This window comes from Callorhinchus milii, unplaced genomic scaffold, assembly GCF_018977255.1.
Source record: "Callorhinchus milii isolate IMCB2004 unplaced genomic scaffold, IMCB_Cmil_1.0 Scaffold8, whole genome shotgun sequence".
In the NCBI taxonomy this organism is placed as follows: Eukaryota; Metazoa; Chordata; class Chondrichthyes; order Chimaeriformes; family Callorhinchidae; genus Callorhinchus; species Callorhinchus milii.
In genome coordinates this window covers 15,639,080-15,663,824 of record NW_024704749.1, presented here as the reverse complement: position 1 = coordinate 15,663,824, position 24,745 = coordinate 15,639,080, and the positions used below count along the sequence as shown (strand labels likewise).

Sequence of the window (24,745 nt, the reverse complement as noted above, 5' to 3'; positions counted from 1 at the left end):
TTACCAAAAGATGGTCAAAAAAGATGGCAAAAGAGGTGAAAAAGACTTGTGTGCTTAAGTGGCAAAGCAGCCACTACGCACCGAATCAGCAATTGCTGGAATGCAGATCTGATCTACGTCAAAGTGTGTGGCCACTGTTAATCCAGTCTATTTTGTCCAGAAACCGCAAGGGTCGATTGAAAGATGTTTTTCATCCTTAGTTATTCATCAATGCAGATATGAATCCTCGCCCAATGAAATATAGATTTGTGTTGAGAGTTGAGTATTGTGCACGTCATAGGTATTCACATCTGGCGTTTTTCCCCTGACTGCCTGGTCTCTCCATAGGGTCACGCAGCTTCTTGAGCGAATCAATGAGGTTGTGGAGGAAAGCAATCTGTTTGATCCCGATCGCCCAGGGCTTGAGGAAGAGCTGGAATCGCTGCGACGCCATTTGGAATCGATGAGCAACGATCCGAGCTCAGTTGAAAATCACTTTAACAGTAGTCAAGGTAAGGGCCACTTACCCGGCATTAGATTCCTGCAAGTTCATCAGTTACTCTTGGTAGAGATAGATTTTCCTGTAGCATCGTATAATTTACTACTGATGGTCGGGTGAGAAAAAGATGGGAGGTCAATAGCATTCCGAAAGACATGGAATCGTTAAGTCGGGAGGTCAAGGAATGGTAGACGGATTTTAATGGATATGCAGAAATATAAAAGGAAATGTTGGGGGGTTGGGAGGGGGCAGGAAGAGAAACAAATGTGTACATAATGAGATAGTGCACGTTAGTTAAAGGGAGTGAGATATGATTTGAGAATTTCTGATATGATTCATCATTTCTCACACAGTGAGTAGTTCGGATCTGGAATGCGCTGCCTGAAAGGGTGGTGGAAGCAGAATCGATAGCAACTTTCAAGAGGGAAGTAGATAAGATGTTTTAGGAGGACAAATTTGCAGGGCTACGGGGAGAGAGCAGGGGAGAGGGACTAATTTGGACAGCGCTTTCAAAGAGCCAGCACGGGCACGATGGGCCGAATGGCCTCCTTCTGTGCTGTATAATTCCATGATCTACTTGTTTGGATATTTGGTTAAAAAGGCACAGTCAATTGGGTATGATTCAATCATAGGATATTGCTGTTAAGAGAGGTCGTGGCGTAGCAGCCAGTAGAGATATGGTAAAAAGACTGCATTTTACTGGGTGAGCTCTTTATGACCCACTGCACGTAAACCAATGCAGTCAACAGCCGGCCCTCAGTGTAACCCAGTATTCACACCCGATTGGAGCAAGCCACACATTGAAGTAGTCATTCGTTTGCAATTGCAAGTATATCTAGGATCATTCATGTTATGGTGTGATGGCTGAACTCTTGAGGATCGTTATTATGTGACAGGTATAAACTAGTTTACTGAGGGGCTGATCTCCTGTCTCTCTCTCTGCCCCCATCCACTTCCCCCTCCCCACTCCCCATGAAAATCATTATTGCACCTTGCCTTCAGGATTGATTAAATCTCCCCAGGCAAGTCTCCAACCATAAATAATTCATGGTGGCTCCATCTCTTCTGTTCTTGCACACTACCCAGTCCATAAATAATTGAGCTGCATATTATCAGGACAGGCTGTAAAACTGGGGCTACAACGCAATTCTGAAGGCGGCTTTTCACGAGACAACAACAGCACAATTAATTACGATCGCAAATCGTCCATCTTCGTGCTGGCCTTTGTTTTACCTTTGCTCCCATTGACTGGTCAGCCTTTGCCAGCTCAGCTCACATACCTGTGCCCAGCCTTCTCCATGAGATTGTGTGGCTGTACGGTGGAGAAGAGTATGGGGCGTTCTTTCATGTTAGGGCTTAAAAACAACAGGCTGTCTATGAAAAACACGTTCCCCCTTTTTAAAAAAAAGTCTATTGAGTCGATTCAACAATGCTGTGGTATGAAACGTGAGACAACAATACGTTTCCCGTTTGGAGTACCTCTTAGTACTGTCCCATTAAGCTTCCCCCAATGATAAAACTGAAGTAAAGAATTGTTCCGATGTGCAAGAACATAAACTGGGTCTTTTGAACCCTAAGTTCCGACAGATGACGTTCATTATTCTTAAAAGGCCTTTGGAGGAGCTCTGGTAGGCAAGATACTGATGTCTGAGGCAATTGGGTAGCGGGAGTCCATACATGAAGTATCTGAACTGACAGCTCAAGGTTTGCTGTGAGATAACCCAGCAGGAGCACTGTAGTCTTCCAGCAAAATGACATTGAAATAACTACAGTATTCCACATGAGTGCCCTCCAAACACATAACGTGCCTCTCACTTATCTGGGGGTGGTTGGTGGGTGGTGGAGGAGAGGGGGGATGACAGATGAGATTGGTTTACAATCATTCTTCAACCAACCACAGTTTAAACCCTATCTCTGCGATATTTGGGTCACTAAACCTTTATGGTAGCGGTTACGTTACAACGCAGGAGTGACGCTCAAGCTGTCACTTGCACGTTGCTCTTTAATACAGCTGCCTCCTTTATGTGTAGAAGCCGGGAGATGTGCTGTAAACATCAGCTTGCTAGATATTTTTCCCAGTTGCACTAATTTAGAGAGCTGCGGTCAGGAAGGAACACTGCCCCAAAGACCTTGCTCGTTTGTGTTAACCGCGAAACGGGCATTCACCATCAATAACTATCCTTGCATTTCATATAGCGCTTTATCATGTCTTCGAGACGTCTCAAAGCCCTTCGCAGAATCCACTGTAAAGCGTAATTGACTGTATTTTGTGGGCGAAATGCACTCTGTTCTTTCCAGTTGCACTGACGGTCGGCTGCTAATCATTTTGCCTTGACCCCCGCTTTCCTCAGGGTTAACTCTCGGGTCAGTTGTGAAAGACAGAGATGAACTTCGAAACTTTCTCACACACAACTTCTCCATGTCCAACGAAACAGCTGGCCTTCTGCTGGGATCAAGTGTCAATATGAAGGAGGTAAGACGAGGGGGTTTGGTGTGGGGGGTGGGGGGGGAGGGAAGTAGTAAAAGAGAGGCGTTTTCTTGAAAAGGCCACTAGCAGCTCGCAAGCCAAAAATCCCCGCTGTTCACCCACCTGTTTCCTTGTTAGCAAGTTGTTGTTATTGTTGTCGTTTCCATGTTCACAATAGGCGGCGGAACGAAATGCCAGTGCAGAAGTATTATTTTTTCATAAATATTTGTTCATTTTGATCGAATGCTTTTGGTACATTTGGAAGAAACCGGCTGACGTACTGCGTGAGTGAAGTAGACAATAAATGAGTACAATGGGGGAAACAGAACACCGCAAAAGGTTACATTACTGACAACAGCGCTGAAAACAATTGTGTCTGTGTTCAGGTCAGACTGTCTCTAATGTAGTTGACGATGACTCGGGCTCAATGTCAGCCTCGGTTAGCTTTGCCAACGTGAGTTTGAAATCCCAGTCAATGGAAACCGAATGCAGACGGTTAAATGACAAATATTTATCCTGCGATCTCCCCTTTCAGTGGAAATGTGTGGCGGGGGTGGGGGGGGTAGGGGAGAGGATGAAAAAAAATCATACGTTCTCGTTGATCAACCTGAAATGTTATATTGCCCTATAAATAAATGGAATCAGTTTGCCTTAACTGTTTCTCTTCTGACTGTCAAAATGCACACAGGGGAGCGTCCACAATTAGTAATAATAAGCCTTGCATTTGATATAGCACCTTATCACATCTCCCAGACGTCTCAAAGAGCTTCCAAGCCTCTGTCCTTCATGTACTTGCCTACTTCTCTCTTGAAACCCACAATGGACTCTGCTTTTACCACCTCACCGGGCAGGGCATTCCACATTCCAACAGCTCTCTGGAAAACAAAACTCCTAAGCTCTCGTTTCACTCTTCTAACCGCGGCCCGAGCCGGTGGGTGGAATGCAAGGGTTGTTAGTCAGGGCTGACATTGGCCTTGAATCCACAACCTTCTAACTTAGAGGAGAGTGCAACCAACTGAGCCACGCTGACGCAGAACAAATAGGACAACGGTAGGAGATGTTCATGGGTTAGATTGCCTTCTGCCACGCTGAAGGAGAAGGTTGGGGTAAATGTGCAGACAGACCGGTGAGCAAGAGAAACAAGAATAGTGGGAAGCATTTAAAGATCGTTGGCAAAGGATTTTTAGCGCTTTGAGACGTCTTGATGAAGTGATAAGGCGCTATATCAATTGCAAGGATCATTATTATTATTAAAGGAGGAAAAGTAAATGGAATCGCGTTTTTTTTTATTTACAGAAGTGGCAGCTACGATTTCAAATCCTAAATCTTTGATCGCGTAAGAAACGTCGAAGGTCATTACATTTGAATTCAGAACATTATTTTGTTTTGTTTGTCTAGGCTGTAAAAATTCTCCGGTGCGCATACAAGCTCAGAGGTGCACTTTTGGCACTTGTATCTCTCTTACGCACATTCCAGACCATTATAGATTGTTAAATATTTACTCCGACATCAGCAATCACAGATGTGAAAGGTGGATGTTATTAAGAGTTCAAGTATTGGGCAGTCGATGTGCGAAGAGAGCTAAGGGTTATATTCGGGATGATTGATATTGTCTGAGGACATTAGATCACTTGACAGATTAGAACTGTAATACACTAATTGGTGGCGGTTTACATTTGCCAAATTCCACCCACAAGGGGCTTTGTTTATTGCACTCACAGCTAAAGTGGTTGGGGTACAATAAAAGCTTGAGTAAATTGTGCTTTACACAGTGCTCTTGTGTTGCATCTTGCTCCTGGGATCCTCCTTGTAATGCATTCACAGATCGAAGGAACAATGCTGTTCTGCAGTGGTGAGACTTGTGTTGGCAGTGTTGACCGATTCCCTTGAGAATGGACCATTGTCAAATTGATTACTAAAAAAACCCACTCTGCTATGAAGAGACAGGAAAAATCCAATTACCGAGAGATCTCAAAAGCCAACAAAGCTTTGCTAATGTAACGCTGACATATCTGTGAGACCCTTAAAACCTGCCTTCACTCCAAATTTCTGTTAGTTTTGACTGGACATAGACTCTCTCTCTGTCTCTCTCTCTCTCTCTCTCGCTATCTCAGTACTGGCGTAAAGTTACAAGTTTAATATTAAGGTCAATAAAAGTAGCTTCCCGAGCATTGTCATCTTCAGTTTTGATTTGCATCTCACTGTAAAACTCAAATATTATCTCTATCCTCTTGAGTGTTTCGTGCTTTGATGCCCCATCCCCGGACAGAAGGAACTTTAACAATGTAATTGGTATTGTATTCTCGTGGATTTTTTGTATTCCTTTATGAATTGTGTGGCGGACAAACCAATGTTATGATTATCAGTCCGTGGGGAAGTTGGAAGTTCCTCTGTTTCACAGTCGAGTCTGTTGTTAATTATCGGGTCGTTGAACTCTTCTCAAACGCCTGAACTTATTTTTGCAAGTGAGCTAAAACCCATGTATAAATAATATAAATAATATTATTATAATAGAGCGAGTGGTATGGTACAATAACAGGTAGGATCCAGTGGGGTGGGCGAATTGGGGACTTCTGTACCCCAACTCCTGATGTTGGAAGCCGCTCAAATTCAGCTTTGAAGCTGGGAAGAGCTTTGAGACATTTCGCTGATGTGATAATGAGGTAAATTATCGAGTGCAAGAATTGTTGTTGTGGTGTTAAATTCCACTTAAAATTGAGTGGCACATCGGTGCAGATGATTATCATGATAATAATAAATAATATTCCTTGCATTTGATAGAGCGCCTTATCACATCTTCAAGACGTCTCAAAGCGCTTCACAGAATATGCTGGAGAGTGAATTGACGGTATATTTTGTGGGCGAAACACGGCAGCCAATTATGCAGACAAAAGATTTAGAATGCACTAATTCTGATCTTTTAATTATTTTTTTTAAAACTCAGACCCACACCCATGTTTCCTTCCATCTTTTCGGTAATTCTGATATTTGCAGAAGCACGTAATACATTTTAATGCAGGATATTCAAAGGAGGATTTTGGTCAAGGTTTATTAATATTAATACCAATCTTTGCTTTTGATATAGCGCCTCATCGAGTCGTTGAGACGTCTCAAAGAGCGTTACAGGAAATAGTGTAGAGTGGGTTTAAATTTCTGGAATCCATGATGGACCTAACAGAGTGAGCAAGAGGTGACCACAGGCTCGCTAACCAGTTGAAGAAACGCCAATTAATTTCCTTTTTTTCTGGTGCTGGCAGCAAGATACACCAGGTGTCACTCAGCAAGACAAAGCGCTGACGAGACCAGTGTTTGATCGCAATGACAGACCTGAATCTGGTGCTGCTCTGTTTCAAGACAGCAGGAACTATCAGAATGAATCAAAATAGATCTCAATTCACAAGGTCATCTGTGAAATCTAATCAAAAGCCCTTTTAATACTTACTAACTGCCGGATGAGACATGGAGGGGCATGCGAGATGATTTTGTTTGATAGCGTGTTTTTTATTTTTTAATTCGGTTATATTTTCCGTTGATTCAGAACCGGATCTGTTCCGCACACGCACTTGTAGGGAGATGACCTTGTATGTATCATCATTCCCTGACCTGATATCCTTCCTTGGCCTATCCATAAGTACTGGGAAATGAGGCTGCAGTGGCCTTGGCACATAACACCAGCTGATTCAAAACATTTTGTGTTATAATGTGGTTTATTGGGTTTCCTCCCCCTCCCCCACCTCTAACCCCCGGCCATCGTTTCTTCCATTGTTCTCGATCGCAAATAATTGAAACGCTGCCGTCTAACATTTGACGGTCGCTTGCAGGCCACCGAGAAGACAAGACATTGTGCTTGCACAAAATAACCTTGGACGCAAGTGCTTGACACCAGTCGCCAGGTGCAGAGAGCTGTTCTGCTGGGAGAATGGTATCACTCTCCCGGCAGCACCCAGAACATTACACTTGCTGTTGTTGCTTCCGCAGCAAAAATATAAGCATTTTGCACACTCCTCGTGTCGCACATCTACATGGGTTTCCTCCTGTAATTTACGCACTTACTTTCCCCCACCTAACCCCCCGCACTCCAAGCCCCCAATGGTTTCTCTTGGCTGAGGGGCCATTATTCACCCACCTGTGAGCCGGTTAGCACGAGCATCGTCAGGTCGTTCAACTGCAGGAGTCAGGAGGGCTTCACAGCAGATCCTGTGCGCCCAAGTGGACCTCCAGCAGGGAATTGCCAACCAGCTGGGAGGCAGAAGCCTGAGCAATGAGGCCACAATCTCTTCGATCTCAGCTGGCGAAATCATTTTCTTCCTTTTGCTAAACGTATTGTTTCACAAGAGATTTTTGCCGACAGCAAATAATAATAATAATAATAGTAATTTGTGTTATAAATATTATCATTTGTATTAATTATTATGATTATGAATATTATAATTACAAATATAAACATGTGTGTTATAAATATAAATATTATAAATAAAAGATGCACATAATCATTTACAAATCGTAAACGTTTGACAAACCTCGCATTTCGCAAACAGCGTGAAGTTTTCCGGCTAATTACCGTCAGACAATGCTTCCCCTTTTGAAAGTTGACAGTGAGGTAATTTGTTGATCCGAATGCGGAGTTGTGATCTTAGCTCAGATGGAACCAGGGTCATAACTGCTGCGGAGATTTGCATTGAGTAAATGGAAGCTATTGTTTGGGTCAGTGGGTTACTGTGTCGCTCCCGGAGAGAAGCTGACTTGTTCCTTGAATTTAACGCACGAAACGGGACTTAACCCTTGTTGAACCAGCGAGTGGACAACTCCATAAAAATGTCAACACTTTTCATCACCTTAGGTTAGAACTCGTGTTACGAAACACGTACGACGGCAACATGTGTTCGGTTCCCTTGGTGTAGGTGGAAACTTAGAATTGGATGCTGCATAAGATTATGGTCGCATTGGTTTCTGTGAGCATTGAGAAAATTGACTCGAGGCTCCTCACTGCCTCGCCAGTCATTTGCCAAAGTATCTGTGTGAGGTTCCTTAGGCGCTTTCCTGACTTAAAAACAGCTGTAAGGAAGTCTGAAAATAGGACGTTTGTGCTTTTTTATTTTGACAACTTGTCGAGTGCCATCTGTTGAATGTTCGATCCCATAGGATGGGAGGCAATTGGCTGACGTGACATTTGTGTATCAATCCGTTTTCACCTACAAAATATTGTAATATTGTAAATCTGCAAATGAAGCCAATCCACTTTACAGTGTATACTCTGTGAAGCGCTTTGAGACGTCGCGAAGATGTGATCAGGGGTCCATTTCAAATGCAAGGATTACTGTTGTTTTATTTTGATCTCGGTCTATCTGTCGCGATCTTGAAGTTCTACCTAACGGTTATCCCGTATCTAATCTACGTGACAATGGTGCAAAGTCGGTCAACACCTCCATATTGATAATATTAAGTGTTAATCTCACCCACTTGCCACAAACCGCCACCCTACAGTAGTAAATTTGTGTAGTGTAGGGTGACACTCGAATGCAATGCCTAAGAGCATGCTGAATTGTTGGATGTGCAATCCTTTGGGTGACACCTTCAACCGAGATTCCATCTGCCGGTCCAGGTGGAGGTTAAAGGGACTGAATTACTCCTGATATCCTGGCCAACAATCACAACCCCCCCACCCCCAGATAATATCGATCATTCATTTTGTGGCTGTTTGTGGGTCATTGCTGTGTGGAAATTGGCTGCTGTGTTCGTCTGCAGAATACAAAGTGACTGCACTTCACAGAAAACCTGCAAAACACTTTGAGGTGTCCGCCCAACTGGAAACTATATTAAATGCAAGGATTATTAATAATAAACCCTGTTCAGGTTATTCCTATTACAGTTAATTCCATGGCTTTGAATTGATCTTTTCCTAGGTGTTCAGACTTTGCTTTGGTTCATTTCCACCCGCTCTGGACAATGGTCTGTACAGTGACAGCTGGGATGAATTCAGTGCCGGAGAGAAACTTCTTCGGTTGGAAGTAAGTAGAGTTTATCTTGATTAAAACGACTTCCTTACAGAGTGTTTACTGAACGCTGCGCTTATTATCGAGGCAGCGCCGTGGGGGTCAAGAAAGTAGAATCCATTTCCCCCTCGGTCTTTTTAGAGGCCAAGATATTATTTGCAATAAAGTTGGTCATCAATTCTTGAAATATCACCCTGCGTGAACTTGCCCACTTAACTTAAGAGAAGTGATGTTAAAATTGCCTTTAAAAACTATCTTCTTGACAGTGCCCTCTTTAACCTAACTCACGCAAGCCATCTCTATCAATGCAGCACCGCCCCAGCACTGCACTGGTGTGTCAGCCTGGACAATGTGAGTTCAAAGTCCCATCGTGGGGCTCGAACCTACAACCTTCTGACTCGGAGGCCAGAGTGTTACCGACTGAGCCAGGCCATACCCAGGCATGAGGCCACTTCCTTCACGAAAAAGGAAGGGAAGGGAGAAAATGTGACTGAAATTCATCATTTTGTTTTGAGGGCTATCTCTTTAAAAGTTTTATCACATCGGGTGGGGAGGGGGGGGGGGGGAGAGGAAAGGTAAGTCAGTGTTATTGGTGTCCGTGTGGGCAATCACTGAGGCGGCAGGGCCACTGCGACATTGATTGTCCGTTACAAAAGAAATCATATTGATGGATTTTTGTTTTTCAATTCATCGGCATGTGATACGTCTACTCTTCCCCATTGGTCTCTGGGTCCCGGGTGATTTATCGGAGCATGATAGACGCAATTACATTTTCAGACTATGGATTTGGTTGTCAGACAACAGCAAACGTTATTCCTCCCCCCACCCCGAACGATTCAACTTGTTGTGGTTTTGTTGTGTCCTCCGCTTCTCTTCTTCATTTCCGTTCCATTTTGATATTCCGTGGGTGAAGGGCAATGGCCTTGAATGCAAGATTGTGGGTCATTTCACTCTGATTAGAACTTCAACCGACAAGTCCTGTAGCTCAGTGGTCAGAGCACTCGCCTCGCAAGCGAGAGACCCGGGTTCAATTCCCGGCAAGGGGCGAAACTTCGGGCAAGTTTCCTTACTCCACACGCCTGATAATAATCCCTCAAGAAAAAAAAACAATAATAACTTGGTCACTTCAATCCACGACTGTTCGTGGAGACGCTGCTGTGTGCAATTGGCTGCCACATTTCACCCACAAATATACAGTCAATTCACTTGACAGAATATTCTGTGAAGCGCTTTGAGACGTCCAGAAGATGTGAAAAGCACTATATCAAATGCAAAGGTTATTTATAAAACGAGTCCCTTCACCGTATTACTCGTTCCTCCTCCTTTAAATGGGATTAAAAATTGTACTTTGCTGCTCCAGAGTGAAAGATGTCCTACACTGACCTTGCTTGAAGACCAGTGGATTTATTTATTTTTTGCAATCCATTAGGATGTGACAACTGTGTGTGTGTGCGTGCACACTGTGGGTGGGGGGGGGGGGGGAGTGAAGAACAGAGTATTTGGGTATTTATTTGGCTGTGCTATTATTCCTTTATTTTGATCTCATTTTTATTTGAATTGCTTTTTTATTACCTTGTACAGATCGAGGCTGGTTGACAAAGGTATAGCAGCAGTATTGATCCTGGGTAATTGGGTCACTCTTTATAATGGGGTTTGACAAAGACATGAAGAGTCAGTGTTACCCTTAGCATGGCAGGCAAAACAACAGCAAATGATTTACGAGAGGAACCACTTACTCTGCAGCCATGATTCATTTGCTTTGCCTTGTTCCTGGTACCTTTCAAGTGACTGTTTCGAATCAAATTGTGGCGAGATCGTTGAAAGAAGCTAAACTGCACGCAGTGTCTCCGTGATTTCTCCTCCAGAGCTAGTTTCGCATAATAATATTTTCTTTTAAGTTTATCTTGAGAGGAAGAGGGGTGGGGGAGGGGCAGGAGATATGATTCAGAGTAATTGCTGAAGTGTGAAATATGAAAGTCAATACCCTTGAATATTGGGCAAGAACATAATCAATGCATTCAAATCCAGCTTCCTCCAGGAAAAGAGCTGAATTACGACGAGTGCCAACAATATGGTTCTTGGAAAAGATTTATTTTATCAGAAAAAGCCACTTGGCACAAACTGCGTTTAAAATATCGGCAATTAAGTGTTATTTCCAGATTAAAGCATTTATTGGCGAGATTTTGGGTGAGAACAACCTACAGATTCTCTCTCTCTCTCTCTCTCTCAAGAGTATTGAATTAGCATAAAGAAAAGTCCTTTGAAATGGAAAATGTGTGTATGTCGTATAAACGTTTAACACTTGCATTTTTCTGTGATTTTATCTCGTTCACGCCTCATCGCGTGACCCTTGTTTCACGACTGCTGTGAGAAATCTGAAACAAAGGCAGAAAACCTACGATTGGCAGTTGGTCGATCAGAGTCTGATGGAGAAGGGAGGGTTCATAATCCCGTTTTGACCCCTTCTTTGGATTAATTCAGTGAACAGCCACGCCTCCCCTTTCAGACGAGGGAAGGAAATGACCTCTGAATTCGCGACAAAAATCGGTAACAGCGAAACCTCTTTTGTTCCAGGAACATCTGCTGGAAGGCTGGAGGAAGCTGGAAGGAGGACTGCTTCACCAAGCACTGAGCGACCCAGAACGTGTGACACACAGACAGACTCTCCTCCACCTGGTGTCCCAGTCACTTGGCCTCACAGGACCCAGCAGTAACAGGGACGGCTATGACCCACAGGCATTTGTTCAAGAGATGGAGGTAAAGCAGTGGAGGGTTGACAAAATGGTTCCTCTCTGGAGTTTGAGATAGATATTTAATGATCCTCTGTGATGATCTATGGGAGCTGTTCAAAAAGCCTGTCGGAGAGCTTGTGTGTTTTATGGTTGGTGTATTTGAAAAAGAAATCCTTATGAACCTAGGATATATCCGCGTGTGAGAAAGAGAAACATTATACATGAAGCGTTGGCAGGTTTTATGGTTCTTTCTAAGATTTCAGGTTGTGTGTGTTTATGTGTGTGTGGAGTCCTGTAGCTCAGTGGTTAGAGCACTCGCTTTGCAAGTGAGAGACCTGAGTTCAATTCCAGGCAGAGGGCGAAACCTTGGGCAAGTTTCCTTACTCCACAAAGAGCCTAATAATAATCCCTCCAAAAAAAAAAAACAATAATTAAATTGGTCATTTTCTATCTATGACTGTTTGTGGGACATTGCTGTGCGCATTTGGCTGCCGCGTTCGCCCACAAATATACAGTCAATTCACTTTACAGTATATTCTGTGAAGCGCTTTGGGACGTCCTCCCGACGTGAAAAGCGCTATATCAAATGCAAGGATTATTATTATTAAGGATTATTATTATTATTATCAGCTCACAAGGGCCTCTCCCACCCCCCACCCCCTCCCAATCTGCCCGTCACCCACTTGTCACCCATCTCCATCATTGCCAATGAGCTTCGGGATTCTAACTGTTTGGTGACAGATTTTTTTTTGGGTGGGGGGATTGGTGAAATGTTGGTCAAGGGCATTTGAAGTTCCGAGACTCTCCTCGTTGCTGGAATGTGGAGCCCTGAGGGACAATCAAGCGACGGATAAGTTACTCGTATTCCCCCCCGCGGCTCAAGAGAACGAGGAGGAAATGGCTCACGTTATGAGAGAGTTCTGTCGACATTTCAGTCCCAAAAGAAGCCCTGATACAGTGGTTTGCATATTAAATCTGTGGAATTTGGTTAGGTTTGACCTATATAAATCGTGACTCAAAACTATCAGAATAAGACCATCTTTCCAGCGGCCTTTGCACTAAAGTTAGCTTTCATTATCTTTGATTTGCAAGCTCACCTACCCTAATGCTTGAACTGAATGCCTCCTGGACAGAATTAACCTATATAAATCCTGTGCCTTGCATAACAATTTCCAGCTTCCTTTATCTAATAATAGACCGTGGTGCAGTCTCTGGTAGGTTGTGCAACAAAGGTGAAGACAGAGGACTGATGAAACTGGAGGGATAGGACCCGAGTGCTTCAGTCAGCTCCAGAGCAATCTTCATTAATAAAATAATCTTTGCCTGGATTCAAGTTGCGCATTTCCTGTCGGGAGGACATGGCGTTTTACTGTAAAGTTTAACGACTGGGCATTTTCTAGGTGAACGCGGCAGCTAATTTGCACACTGCAATGTCCGACTAAAGCCGTGGAGTGAATTATAAGCGCTTAGGCCAATTGATGATATCTGTTGGCTCCCATTAATTGGGTAGGAGGGACATTGTTTTGCAAATTGTATAATAAATTCTCTTGTGACTCCCATAGTTCCAACTCGAGCCAAGAGACAATCTGTGTTTCTCTCGAACTGATGATATATATTGTATTAAATTTCAGAATATTCTGTTCACACCAAACGTGTTGGAATACCTGACGTGCAAGAACGAGGAGGATAACTTGCAAAAGATCCTGATGATCCCTGAGTCCCAGAAGGCAAACTTGAGTAGTTCCCGGGCAGCTCTTTGCAACATGACTGCAAAGGTGCGGAAAGAACATTTTCAAGAGCTTGCCCACGAGCTTCAAAGCCAGGTGGACGTACAGAAAGTGGTCGATAAGGTGAGACCCAAAAATATTCCACAGACCAACAACCCTTAAGTATTCCGTATCTTCTAAACTCCACATTTTCCTTCCCAACTCAGGCTTTGAGACCACGACAATAGCTCACAGGATTGTGTGCAATTCCGAGTGGAGCTGTGCTTCCACATTGCACAACTCCATTATACGTTCTATAACTTACACACAATGACCTTCTGGCCATACAACTTAAAATCCTCTTCGCCTTTCTTGCTGCTGCTGCACACTGTGCTCAACGTTCCAAAGAGCTATCAGCTTGTACCCACCAGATCCTCCTTTGGGTTTTTGTGTTGTGTTGTGATGAAGCGTGTATTACGCCACTCGTATCGCTCAAACCAGCTCCAGTTGCTGGTAGCCAAACACTGCCGTTGTATCATTAACAGCTGGTACAGAAGTTTAATTGGGGGCATTTTCCAATTGGAGTCCGTTGGCTTGAGTTAAATGTTGCAGTTTGTGCTGCATCTACAATTGAGTCCTCAGAGCTACGTTGTGGTACGGTCGTTCTAGTTTGGGTTTGCTTTCTTGCTTTGGTCCTTTTGCGTGATACATAAATAAGGGGTTGTTTTCTCCAAGGAGAATAAAATCCATAGCGAAAAGCGAACTGGATGAATGGTCGATTAGAGAGTGCGCTGAACAGTAGTCCCACTACAGTTATCTTGATACTGTATATTCAGTCACAAAAAAATCTCTCTGCTTGAGCATCTGATATTGTTACATAAACTGGCATCCCCTGTCAAAGTCTAATTGAACTGATTTCTCCCTGTAATTTTTTGTGCAGTTGAAGTTGGATGAGGTGAACAGCACAGCCGTTCAGCAGCACCTCAAAGCCTTGGTTGAGGACCTCATTGAAGTGGAAAAAATCCTCAAAGACGTGGATGCCTTATCAGGACTTGCTAAATTGCTCCCGAAGGGGGCCTGCGCCGGGAAGAACCCAGCCACAGCCCCCAACAATACCAGCTGGAGCAGTAACTTCACGGCCCCCAATGCCACATCCGAGGAAGACGAGGAGCAAAAGCAGAAGGAGAATCCTCACAGCCAGTTTTCAGCTTTCGTTCAGCTTTGGGCTGGACTTCAGCCAATCTTGTGTGGCAACATCAGGTAATATTCCGAGCAAATAATTTCCGGTAAAAGGCTCCAGAATTGAATTATAACTTGTCACAGTGTGGAAAGGTCGTTGGGGAAATGAAAACACGGAAAATGCATTTCCCTTCTAATGAAACTGCGGTTGTGTTCTGTGCCGATGCTTCTCTCGCTCGAAGCCAGTTGGCCCTTTTGTACTCATTCAGTTCTCCTGATTTGGCCCAGAACTATCGAACCTGAGGCACTGAAGCAGGGAAACATGAGCTCACTGGGCTTCACCAGTAAGGAGCAACGTAACCTGGGGCTGCTCGTGCACCTGATGACCAGCAATCCCAAAATCCTGTACTCACCTGTGGGCACAGAAGTGGACAAAGTGATACAGAAGGTAAGAACCTGGTAGCCTTGCTGTTGCATCTTCGACACAACTTACTGAAACCGGTCACTGATGGGGATTTGATTCCCAGCTCTCTTTCCAAAGAAAGGATTGTTGTGCAACAATCAGATTCTTTCCTCAATTCTGCCATCTGTCTTCCTCGAGTTCTCTTGGAGAAGAGTGGTTCAGGCTACAGCCTGGCACCAATTATTCGAGCAAATCATAAATCTTTAGAGAGAACATGTTTCCTCTGGCGGTTGGGGAAGTGATTTAACGTGTCATTCTATGGTTATCGTATTACCTTCTATGGTTAGTGTATTGCCCTCTGTCACCTACCTTCCTGTCCTCCACCTACCTTGCCCCGATCCCCAGCTCGGGTCCGAAACACTGATTGTCCAGCGCCTTGGGAACGTCCTCCCGACGTGAAAGGCGCTGTACAAATGTAATTTTGTTGTTACTTTAAGTTCCAATAGTTGAGAAATCCAATTAGCAAAAAAGGGTCTCATGAAGAAGGCCAGAAACCTGTTTGATCTCATCCCTCCAGAATACGAATTCTGCCTCCCATCGCAGCATCAAGTTGTTTCTTAAATAAATCCAGCGTCCTTAGCCACCATTCCTGGTAACCTGTTTGAGGCATTAATTACCCTCTGGGTAAACAAATGCTGCTGTGTGTCCTGAAATTGCCCTTTGAGACTCTAAACCTGCACCTCCTCTTGTTCTGCTGTCTCAATGCATCTAAAAGTATTTTTCTGGGTTTGCTTTCTCCATCCTGTTTAAAATTGAGCGTATCTCTTTCAGGTCCTCAGCTTGTCTAATCATTGCTTATAGCACATTCCTCTAACACTGAGGGAATCACCTGTATTGCTCTCCTGCGCAAAGACTCTAGGTCTTGGGTTCCGAAAGGATGCCTTTTTCTTAATTGCCATAATAAAACTCTTGACAGGCTCTTTAGATTCTCTGCGGTTCGCAGAACAAAATAGATTTTATGTACAAAAGCACAGTTACTCTTTCAAGCATGTTTACAATGTGTATGTTCCTTGAGATGACCCGAGCCTTACAAGAGCGTGGTGCGGGAGCAGAATAAATACAGCTTCACAACCTGGTGAGAATCATTAAGTACCGAGATCATGGGGGGAGGTAGAAACATTGAATAAAAGTTGCATAATTTTCACAGCAGTTTTTTTTAAATGCAGCAAATTGCTAATGTTCCTTAAGAGCTTAAGAGCAATTAAAGGAATATGTATGTTTACCTGTGTGCGAGTGTGACGTCTGTGGATGGGTGAGTGTACGCTCAGGTATTTTGGTACTCGCACTGAACAATTTTCTCTCATCGTGTTGATGACTTTTTTCCGGGTTATGGTACAGGTAGTGTGGAGTAATAAAGCCATGTTGTTTCACCCTGCCTGAAACTGATCGCACTGGGAAGCAGTCAAACATGTCTTTGCTCAAAGCGTCAGTAAAACCAAGTTAAACCAAACATCTGGTTCCAGGCGCAGTCAATAAGGATAGTGCTCAATGGATTTTTGACCAGCCTCCGTTCGGTGTTTGCTATCCAAATGGGATCAATTCTCTTCATTACCTACAGTATTGGTGGTAGCCCCAGCTTCTGCCAATATCTTCTAATCAGTTTCTGCTCTAACACTGGGATATCTCAGCAGGTCAATAACTAATCATGTTTTTGCAGTTTCTGTGTGCTCCTGTGTGGCCCGTGAAACTCGACAACCTCTAAAGATAATGATTCCAGCATAAAGCTGAGGTGCTAATTACGTTCTGCAGTAAGTTTTTCCCCAGGGTGTGTTGTCGATGGAATTTCAGAGGCTTTCAATGACGTTTTCTGCATCTTGAATCCTTGTGGGGGGGTTTCAAATTTTTCTTGTTGTGGGTAAACTTGCCAAACTTTGTTCAAGTTCCGTTGAAAGCGTATGCTTTCACAGCCCCCTGGGACGTCTTCCTGTCATGAAGGGCGCTATACAGGCGTAATTTCTTGCTGTTGTATACTACCGTAGCAAAGTAAATTTGTCAAAAATGTGGGGAATAATGTGCACTTCACACTCAAATTTGGTAGATTTACTGACAGGCGGAAAGTATCGCCCCTTGAATCCAAATTGACATTGAATCGCTCCAAGTTCAGAGCTTTCGGTTGAATGGCATTGATTAAAATAAGAACACGGGGATGTGGAATATGATCAAAAGTCATTACAGTGCATCGTGTCATTCCCATTTTCTAAAGTAATGTTAATAATTGTCTTTCCTATCCTGAACCCTTGTTTGCACCACAAACAGGTTGAGATGACTAGATGCTGAAGTGCTTTTTGTTGCTATATTCTTTCCTCTCCCCCTTAAATTGAGGAACGTGGGGATATTTCAACGACTGTGTTAAACTGTGCAGTGTGTAGCTCCTGGGTTAAGATGATACACTCGCATTTACAATAACATTCTTGTGACAATCTGATATTAGTCATAAAAAGATGTTCACGGTTTAGGTGGTGAGAGGTGAGAGGTTCTGTGCAATACTCGCTTGCACAGAATGCATCAACCTTATCGTTGATCAATCAGTTTGCGATTCGAAAGGTTTGTGTGAACTTGAGGAGGAACAGCACTTGTTTAATGGTTTTGTCTGTTAGTGCACTTTCTTTCCTCTGTCTGAGTCGATCCAAATCAAAATCTCAAAGACCGATGACCTCCATCCCATTAACCGAATGCGAAACGGGATTCGGAAACTGGTTAATGCTATTAATAATGAACGTTAAAGTTTTTCCTGAATGCGTACATATTCGTGCCTCCGTCTTCAGCACTAAAATCTGCCGCAGACTCTTAATTTGCATGAAACTGGCTGATAACACATCACCGTGGATACCAGTCACCAAGGCAACGGCACTCTCGCGCTCGCCGAATCCCAAGGCGTGTAATGCAACTACCTGCGGCTCAGAATCATGAGCTCCCTCGAATACTCGCTCGTCCAGGAGGAGCGAGCTGCAACAAATGCAGCCGGTTATAAATCACAAGCTCACTGTTTCAGTCACACTCCAAACGGGCGCTGAGCAAATCACAGATGCTGACTGGGTGTGAACGATAGAACCCGTCTTCTCATCACGTTTGCTCTCACTGTATCAGAGTGCAGTCACAGCCTCTTCTCTCCATCCTTTGTAACGCTGTGTATTCATAGAGCTGCATTCACTCTTCATCTTCCCCAACTCCCCCCCCTCCCCCCCCACCCCCCCAACCTCACAACAAACCAGGTTCCTAACCTCAGGAGTTGCCGAATGGAAGCAATGTGAATATTCATTAAAAACATTCTTCCTCTCCTCTCCTCCTTGGAGAATTAATAACCTTGCTTTTGACTTTTGCTTTCCCCCTCAGGCGAATGAAACCTTTGCTTTTGTCGGGAATGTGACACACTACGCCACAGTCTGGATGAATATTTCCGCGGAAATCCGCACGTTCCTGGAGGAAGGCAAGCTACAGAACCGCATTCGTTGGCTGCAGCAGGTGGGTAATAATGATAATGATAATCCTTGGATATGATATACCAAAAACAATAATAAATTGGTCATTTTCAATCTACGACTGTTTGTGGGACATTGCTGTGCGCAATTGGCTGCCGCGTTCGCCCACAAGTATACAGTCAATTCACTTTACAGTGTGTTCTGTGAAGCGCTTTGAGACGTCCTCCCGACGTGAAAAAAGCGCTATATCAAATGCGAGGATTATTATAGCGCCGTATCACGTCTTCGAGACGCCTCAAAGCGCTTAACACTGTTTTCCCATTGCAAAGCAACAGAGCAATATAAAGCCAGACCTTTCTCATGGAACATAACATAAGAACGTAAGAAATACTGAACAAAAAGAGACCAAGGTCTGTCTAGTTCACCTTCCATCTCCCTGATATGTCACAAACTACCTGTGTACTATATCCCATATTCTCGATACACATGTTTTTTGTCAATTGGCCGCCACGATTCGCCCACAAAATCCAGTTGATTCACTTTATAGTATATTCTGTGAAGCGCTTTGTGATACACAAAGCTGTTGGATATATTTTTTTNAAGCACGAAATGCAAATTAACTTACAATTTCTTTGATCCCTTCCCACCCCGTTGCAGGTCACCTCTGAACTGAAAAAGCATCCGGAGGTGTTGAACGCCTCAGACAGCGATATCATCAGGAATTTCGTCAATAGCAACTTCTCCATGCCGAACTCCAGCACACTGCTGAAGCAGCTGGACACCATCGACAACGCTGCCTGCGGCTGGATCCAGTTCATGTCCAAGGTTAGACTGAGAGACGCACTGGAACAGTCATTGGGATCAAAGTGTGAAAATGTACGGGATAGTTATTGGTGATCGAAGTGCTACGCGTAAGAGAATCGTCTGCGTGTTAAGGCTCGCCATGCAACACAAGGATGGCTTGTGCTGGTTTTGGAATGCAAAGCTTTATCTAGATGTATTTATAAATAAAAATTGTTTTGAATGTCCATGATAATTCATGCCACTTATTTCCAGTAAGTCGATTCGATTTTTTTTTCCCCCCCCTCCCAGGTCAGTGTGGACATCTTCAAAGGATTCCCAAATGAAGAGAGCATCGTGAACTATACCTTGAACCAAGCATACCATGACAATGTCACAGTCTTTGCCAGTGAGTAACTCGCACTTCAATATAGTTTGTATTGAAAATTAGGATCGGGAAAGTTTTTCTTTTTTAAAAAAAAAAGTGGTATGGATGAAAAGTTGCTCCTAAAATAATTAGTCAAAACAAACCAAATGTAGTCAAGCAACCACCTGCATTCAGCAACCACCCCCCGTTAACAACCATCCTGAAACAGTCTGATTCGCACACCAATGGACCCTTACTCCCAGGCCACCCTCACTCACATGGTGGCTACTTCCTCTGAACAGCTGTTGAAGACACATTTGACTGTACTCAATTTTGTAGGCAAACACCCATCATTTCCCATTCCCTATGTCCTCAGATGGGCTGAAGGGCCTTCTTCATCAAAACCAATCTGATAATCTACTTAGATGCGCCTGGATGAAAGAATTCTGAAATTCACCTCGCTTGAGTACCTGTGGATTGTTGTTTTTTTTTTGCCGTCCAATCCGCTAAATATATGAAACCACAGGTTGCAACTGTACAATTTCTGCATTGCCTCGAGCTATCCGAGTTGGAGAAAATGGATCCAAACGAAATAGGCATTTCAAACACCTCCACTTATAATTACCCCAGTGAGAGACAGTTAACAATTCAGATTGATTGAACTGAGAGCCAGCGCCGAATCAGCAATTGTTGTGAATGTCAATGGCTCCATTTCAAACAGCTTGACTCACTCACAGATCTATACCATACACATCTGTTGTTGAAATCATTAAATTACTCTTCCAGCAAACTGCACGGGGTTTTACAGAGAATGAAAAACTTTTATTTTGTTACAGATGTAATTATATGTTGTGTGTATTTTACTTGTGGTCTCTGTTCTCCTCTCCATGATGTGTAGCATCTAACTTTGCCAGACTGCCTACTGCTCCCTGTTCAAAAGAACCCGGCGTTCTCTTCCACAATCCCTCCACCTTGCTCCCCCCTTCCCCATCTTCAGATCGGACCTACAGTCACTTCCCCTCTCTCCCAGTCTCGGAGTCAGTCTCCGCCACTGTTAAGCGTATGAGAAAAGATTAGCGGGTAACATAAAAGGGAACATAGAATCATAGAATATTGCAGCACAAAAGGAGGCCATTCGGCCCATCGTGCCTGTGCCAGCTCTTTGGAAGAGCTACCCAAGCGGCTCCGCTCTTTCCACATACCCCTGCACATTTTTCCTTTTCAAGTACCTGTCTAATTCCCTTTCGAAAGTTGTCATTGAACCTGCTTCCACCAACCTTTCAGGCAGTGCATTCCAGACTGTAACAACTCTATTTAACTTTTCCTTCGCCCCTGCCCCCACCCACCCTCGCTTCCGCTAGGCGTGATATTTCAGACAAAAGAGGACGGCACCTTGCCTCCTCACGTCATGCTCAAGATTCGTCAGAACTCCAGCTTCACTGAGAAAACCAATGAAATCCGGAGGGCGTACTGGAGACCAGGTCCCAACACTGGCGGTCGATTCTATTTCCTGTACGGCTTTGTCTGGATACAAGGTTGGTACACGAGGATTTTATACAGTAAAGCCGAGTGTATCGCCTTAACAATTTGCTGCTCTCCTCATTTTTACCATTTAATATTTAATGATTCTAATTGGTTGATTAAAACCCTGTTGGAAAGGATGCATGTTTTAAGCGGTGTTCATTCTCAATGTAATTAAATCCTGTACCAAATTAGATTTGTTCAATGAGGATGATAAGGCTGATTAAAAAGGGAGATTATTACTGAGATAATCCAACTGGCTTGCTAAGCTTTCAGATTGCAGACCACTGCTGTCACTGACGCATAGTAATGCAACTTGGCTCTCTAGATTGAATTCTAAGAGAGTCACCACACATATATGATACTGAGCATCATTTACGAGGGAGGGAAGAGAAGGGAAGGCTGTGCCCAAAGTGCCTGCTGTGATCGCCTACAAATACGCAGTCGTTACATTTTACGGGAATTCCTGTGAAGTATTTTGAGACACATGTCATTTTGAGACACATGTTGAATTAAAGTATTGCTATTATAAAGAGGGTTTCCTTATGGGGAAATAATGGTGGTTGGCTCACAAAACTAGATCATCGACTGAATCTGCGGAAGTCACACAGACAGAAAAAGGATTTGTGCAGCGCACCATAGTAACTTTTGTGTGTTTTTCTGTTGCATCGTGTCAGTTTAAAGCACTGCTGTCACAATATGAAGCAATGCTTTTGGTGATTCGCTCTTGGTGGGCTTATTGATGTGAGCGTGCGTTTGTGTTCTGCTCACGAGGAATCCTGATCCATCATGAAAATGTTCCACTGGTTGTCATCTGAATGTTGCTTCCTTGCCAGCTGTGTGATTAATGATGCCTTTCTACCACCTGATTGGTGCTGGCAAGTACAAAAAACCGGGCTAACTTCCAGTTGAAAGTGGAACTCTTGCTCAACATTGTTGGGTGTAAATAACTCAAAAGCTTTCAGGAAGGTTTTGCTCATTTAACAGCAATTAAACACCCAATTCTATTGCAATGGGAGAATCCCAATAGCTTGCTTCAGTTCTGACTGACCCCCAGCTCAATGCAGAGCAGGAAATCTAAGTTGGACTTCCTGCTCCACCTTGCTCTGATGCTGAGAATGAAGTACTATGAATGAATGCAGGATAAGGGATCGTCTAATTTGGCGATTTAAAATATTAATTTTACTGAAAATTACATCAAAATTGCTTTTATTGCTTCTTTCACAGAAATGCCATCTCTGCCCCCGTTTATTTGATCACGAGTGCCTATTACTTAGCCCTATCACCTTCAATTCTTTTTACTCAAGCTATATTAACTCACAGTAATGGGATTCATGACCTTCCTTCAAATGTAATGTACTGTGAGATTTTTCTTTCTCACTTTTCTCTCTCTCCTCGCTTCAGATATGATGGAACGGGCCATTATCAACACATTTGTGGGTCATGATGTGGTGGAGCCTGGGAATTATGTCCAGATGTTTCCCTATCCCTGCTACACTAGGGATGAGTGAGTATTGCTCAAGCTATAGCAATAGCGCAGGCTTGGAAGAAGCCAAGTCTTGGTCCAAAACTTTGTCTTGAAACCATGCCCATGTTTTGGTCTCTTTCACTGTCTTTCTACCTTGATGCTGATCTCGGTCAGGCAGGAGACCAAAAAAGTCTGGCCTGAGGAACCTTCTGGGACCACATGCTTTCCTGAAGCTGCCTTAACTGTAACGCCCCGTTCAGCATTGATTTGTTTGAATCGTCTCTTCTGGGTGAAATTGTGTAGTTTTGCAAATGATTAGTTTCATGAGGAAATGACCTCCCCGCCCCTCTCTGTTTCCCAGCTTCCTGTTTGTGATCGAGCACATGATGCCGCTGTGTATGGTCATATCTTGGGTTTACTCGGTGGCTATGATGATTCAGCACATCGTCGCAGAAAAGGAACATAGGCTGAAGGAGGTGAGGCGCAGTGAGGGTTGGGATGGGTGTGGGCAAATGTTCCCAATTACTTAAAGAATACTGAATCCCTCGTTGCGGTGTGTGACGTGCTATCTTTGTACAAGCGTGACAATGTCACGTTGGCTTCAGTACATGGGTGGCAGAGGGACTGCGCCAAATTGATGGCAGCATCCCAAATGTGCTCCAAACAAGGCAAGGCAAGCATGCTCAGCGTGCAGCTGTGTAGTGCTTCAGCTATGTTGGTGGCCGCTTCACATTGAGAGGAATCCTTCACTGGTCATCGCAAGCCCCGTGAAAAATGTTCCTGCTTTCCTCGCTTGATCGTTCATTTGCTTTAGCAACAGATGGTCGTCCACAGCAATGTATTATAAGATCACATCCCAATTGGGATGAAAATGTGTGACTTAAGCAAGTCTTTGTAAATCTTTGACAAGTCCTTTGAACCCTTCTGAAGCCTTTGGTGATTGAGAATCTAATTAGAATGTGATTCATGCTGAGTTCATTACTTAAAATGATCTCCCAATGACTTTTGTCCTCAAACTCCAATTTTTTTTGTATCAATTTTGCATGAGTTGAACTGAATTCAAAGTGAATAACCCAAACCCATTATCTCATCTTCACACACATATATATATGGAGTCCTGTAGCTCAGTGGTTAGAGCACTCGCTTTGCAAGCGAGAGACTTGAGTTCAATTCCAGGCAGAGGGCGAAACCTTGGGCAAGTTTCCTTACTCCACACAGAGCCTAATAATAATCCCTCCAAAACCAAAAAAAACAATAATAAAATTGGCATTTTCAATCTACGACTGTTTCTGGGACATTGCTGTGCGCAATTGGCTGCCGCGTTCGCCCACAAATTTACAGTCAATTCACTTTACAGTGTGTTCTGTGAAGCGCTTTGGGACGTCCTTCCGACGTGAAAAGCGCTATATCAAATGCAAGGATTATTATTATTATTATATAGACGTTCATTCACAAGGAATGTCTGTGGCAGCGAATATTAGCATTTTCTTTGTAAGTTTAAACTCTCTTTGGAAGGCGAAGAGTGATTACGTGTTGACATTGACATAGCAACATTGGCTCAAAGAATCGGAGATGGACAGTCATTCAGATTGAGTTCCTGAATCGGACTTGAAATAGACAGGTAAACCAGCTGTGATGAAGGGGTTGATATCCAAGTGAATCCTGCACAAAGTATACAACCTAACCACCATGCTATGAGTTTTTTTTTTACTTGAATGCCGCTAAGTAATTGCAAATTAATATTATTGTTATTCTCCACCAGGTGATGAAGATGATGGGTTTGAACAACGCTGTCCATTGGGTAGCCTGGTTTATCACGGGATTTGTTCAGCTCTCGATCTCAGTCACTGCACTGACGGCTATCCTGAAGTATGGCAAAGTCCTGATGCACAGCGATCCCTTTATCATCTGGCTTTTCCTTACAATCTACGCCATAGCAACCATCATGTTCTGGTGAGTAATGGTTCATGGCTGTTTGTGGGACACTGTTGTGCACAAATTGGGCTGCCGCGTTCACCTACAAATAGTCACAGCATTTCACAATAAATCAATCCTACGAAACGCTTTGAGATGTCTTGCTGACGTGAAAGGAAGCGAGGATGATTATTAGCACGACTGAGTGACGTTCAGCGTTTTCAAAATGAATCTGAAATAAAGCGAAAGCCGGTTCTT

General features: G+C 43.6%; 1 protein-coding gene across 1 annotated transcript in view; it reads left to right on the top strand.

Moving 5' to 3' along the window:
• abca2 (ATP-binding cassette, sub-family A (ABC1), member 2) overlaps positions 1-24,745 on the top strand; it is a 108,408-nt gene that overhangs the window by 50,910 nt on the left and 32,753 nt on the right. The window contains exons 5-18 of the mRNA XM_042337563.1: positions 328-491; positions 2,830-2,951; positions 8,849-8,953; positions 11,513-11,695; positions 13,302-13,520; positions 14,317-14,636; positions 14,844-15,003; positions 18,352-18,480; positions 19,095-19,262; positions 19,530-19,626; positions 20,946-21,119; positions 22,510-22,612; positions 22,935-23,049; positions 24,336-24,526. Coding sequence (XP_042193497.1) covers positions 328-491; positions 2,830-2,951; positions 8,849-8,953; positions 11,513-11,695; positions 13,302-13,520; positions 14,317-14,636; positions 14,844-15,003; positions 18,352-18,480; positions 19,095-19,262; positions 19,530-19,626; positions 20,946-21,119; positions 22,510-22,612; positions 22,935-23,049; positions 24,336-24,526 — 2,250 coding nt within the window. The remainder of the gene's footprint in view (positions 1-327; positions 492-2,829; positions 2,952-8,848; positions 8,954-11,512; positions 11,696-13,301; positions 13,521-14,316; positions 14,637-14,843; positions 15,004-18,351; positions 18,481-19,094; positions 19,263-19,529; positions 19,627-20,945; positions 21,120-22,509; positions 22,613-22,934; positions 23,050-24,335; positions 24,527-24,745) is intronic.